Raw genomic sequence first — 1,770 nt, forward strand, 5'->3', positions numbered from 1 at the left:
AAAATTGTCAAGCTTTACTAGGAACTTTGAGTGGGTTTACAACAAGCTTTAAATGAACCACCAATTCAGTTTCTCGTGCAAGTTCAACATTATGGTAACATTAAGATATCCATGAAAAATGAGTAAGAGGCCAGAAGGATGCAGTGGTTTGCAGTTACCAAAAGAAATGGGGATAAGTAGATTGTGTTGTAAGTTAGCTCCTCTAGAATAACTTCCAGGATAGGATTCCTACAGAGAAGGAAATGGAATATCAGGCACAATGGCTACATTCTTAAGCAAATGAAACCAAGAACCAAACCTGAGGCCATCAGCCCTTGAAGTCAGGCCCAATTTGTCTGCTTCTTTCCTAATCAAGTCAAGGTTTATAACCTACAAAAAAGACTGAAATAGTTAGCATCTGCACTTCACACAATCTGTGTATGATCAAAAACACAATGGTATAGCTCACCATAATGAAAAGTTTTTTCACGGATATAAGCGCTTCTCTTTCAAACTCAAGCAATGAAAAGGTTAAGGAAGAATCTAAATCAGATGCTGATTTAGAAGATATGTCATCTTCAATTTCACGCTGATGTTGGTTCAGAAGTGATATGCAGTTCTTGACAAACATTTTGAATACCAGTTTTCGCGATCCCTGTTAATGAATATTAGGGATTCCAAAAATGTCATAAAATAACACAGACGTTGCAATATTTCACGTAACTGTGACTATGTCAATGGTAAAAAAAAATCTTCAACAAAATATGACGAGGCAATGAAACAACAAACAAAGTTTTAGCCCAGAAAGCTAAGCTACTTTTTATAAATTACAGATGTAGGTAGGTATTACCAGAAGCACGTTTAAAACAGATTCCCTGATGATCACCCAGTCTAATGACTCTGCAACAAAATCACAAGAATGTTTAAGAATATATTGTCTTATACACAGGAATGTAAAACAGTTAAGTTGACAGGCACTTTTACCTTTATATGCAATATGACGAGGTATAAAATCAGCCTCAAGTGTGCGAACGAGATATTGGAACAGCACCATGTTCTCTATATGCTAAATTACAGAACAGAACAAGCTTCAAATCCCAACGACAGACAAAGAAATGTATAATATAGATGCAAAGTTTCTATAGTACTGCCAAGGAATGCGATACCATAACAGAAAAACGCATAGTGTAACCCTTCCTAATTTGAGGTACACCCTCAGGTTATCTTTATTAGGTATCATTTACTTTGGCGGTTCTCAAAATGAAAGAATAATAAGAAATGAGAGGGATTTTTTGGAATAGCAAGAGTTTTAGGGACCTGGCTAAACATAGTCACGTTTCAGACTTAGTTAAAGAACATAAACTTTTTTGTTGCCATTTGGAGACAACAAGCAGGAGTTTTCTCCAGAAGCACAAGAGAAAGGATCGTTTAGCACGATGGGAATTCTTTCTGTACCCCTAAAGACCAGGGTGGCCTCAGGATTCATAAATTACTAGTAAAAAATTATGTACTTATGAGTAAATGGTTGTTTAAGCTGCTAAGCAAGGATGAAATTTAGCGGTCGCTCCTATGAAGTAAGTATTTGGGGCAAAAATCACTCATGGCGATTAAAGTCAAACCAACGGACTCTCACTTTTGGAAGGGCCTCATGAAAGTTAAGGATAAATTTGTTCAGTTTGGATCATTTAGTGTGGGGAATGGCAAATCTATTAGATTCTGGGAGGATAAGTGGATCAGGGGTAGGCCTCTTTCGGTGGTTTAACCTAGACTCATCCATCCAGTCAACTTGAA

At 36.9% G+C, this 1,770-nt stretch overlaps 1 protein-coding gene across 1 annotated transcript; it reads right to left on the minus strand.

The window, feature by feature from the left end:
- Nucleotides 1-55: 55 nt before the first annotated feature.
- LOC119344080 (negative regulator of systemic acquired resistance SNI1-like) lies at nt 56-1,098 on the minus strand. The gene is made up of 5 exons (XM_037614701.1): nt 964-1,098; nt 830-879; nt 449-634; nt 299-369; nt 56-228 (listed from the first exon to the last, which is right to left on the minus strand). Exons 1-5 carry the CDS (start codon nt 1,031-1,033, stop codon nt 90-92), a joined length of 516 nt encoding a protein of 171 aa, XP_037470598.1. The 5' UTR covers nt 1,034-1,098; the 3' UTR covers nt 56-89.
- Nucleotides 1,099-1,770: the final 672 nt, after the last annotated feature.

The sequence above is a fragment of the Triticum dicoccoides genome, unplaced genomic scaffold, assembly GCF_002162155.2.
Source record: "Triticum dicoccoides isolate Atlit2015 ecotype Zavitan unplaced genomic scaffold, WEW_v2.0 scaffold152538, whole genome shotgun sequence".
NCBI classification, from domain to species: domain Eukaryota; kingdom Viridiplantae; phylum Streptophyta; class Magnoliopsida; order Poales; family Poaceae; genus Triticum; species Triticum dicoccoides.

Coding starts and splice junctions, on each gene's coding strand:
- LOC119344080 (XM_037614701.1), bottom strand. CDS start 1,033: ATGGTGCTGTTCCAATATCTCGTTCGCACACTTGAGGCTGATTTTATA. Junction 635..829: donor CTGTTTTAAACGTGCTTCTG/GTAATACCTACC, acceptor ATTCATTAACAG/GGATCGCGAAAACTGGTATT. Junction 370..448: donor TGAAAAAACTTTTCATTATG/GTGAGCTATACC, acceptor TCTTTTTTGTAG/GTTATAAACCTTGACTTGAT.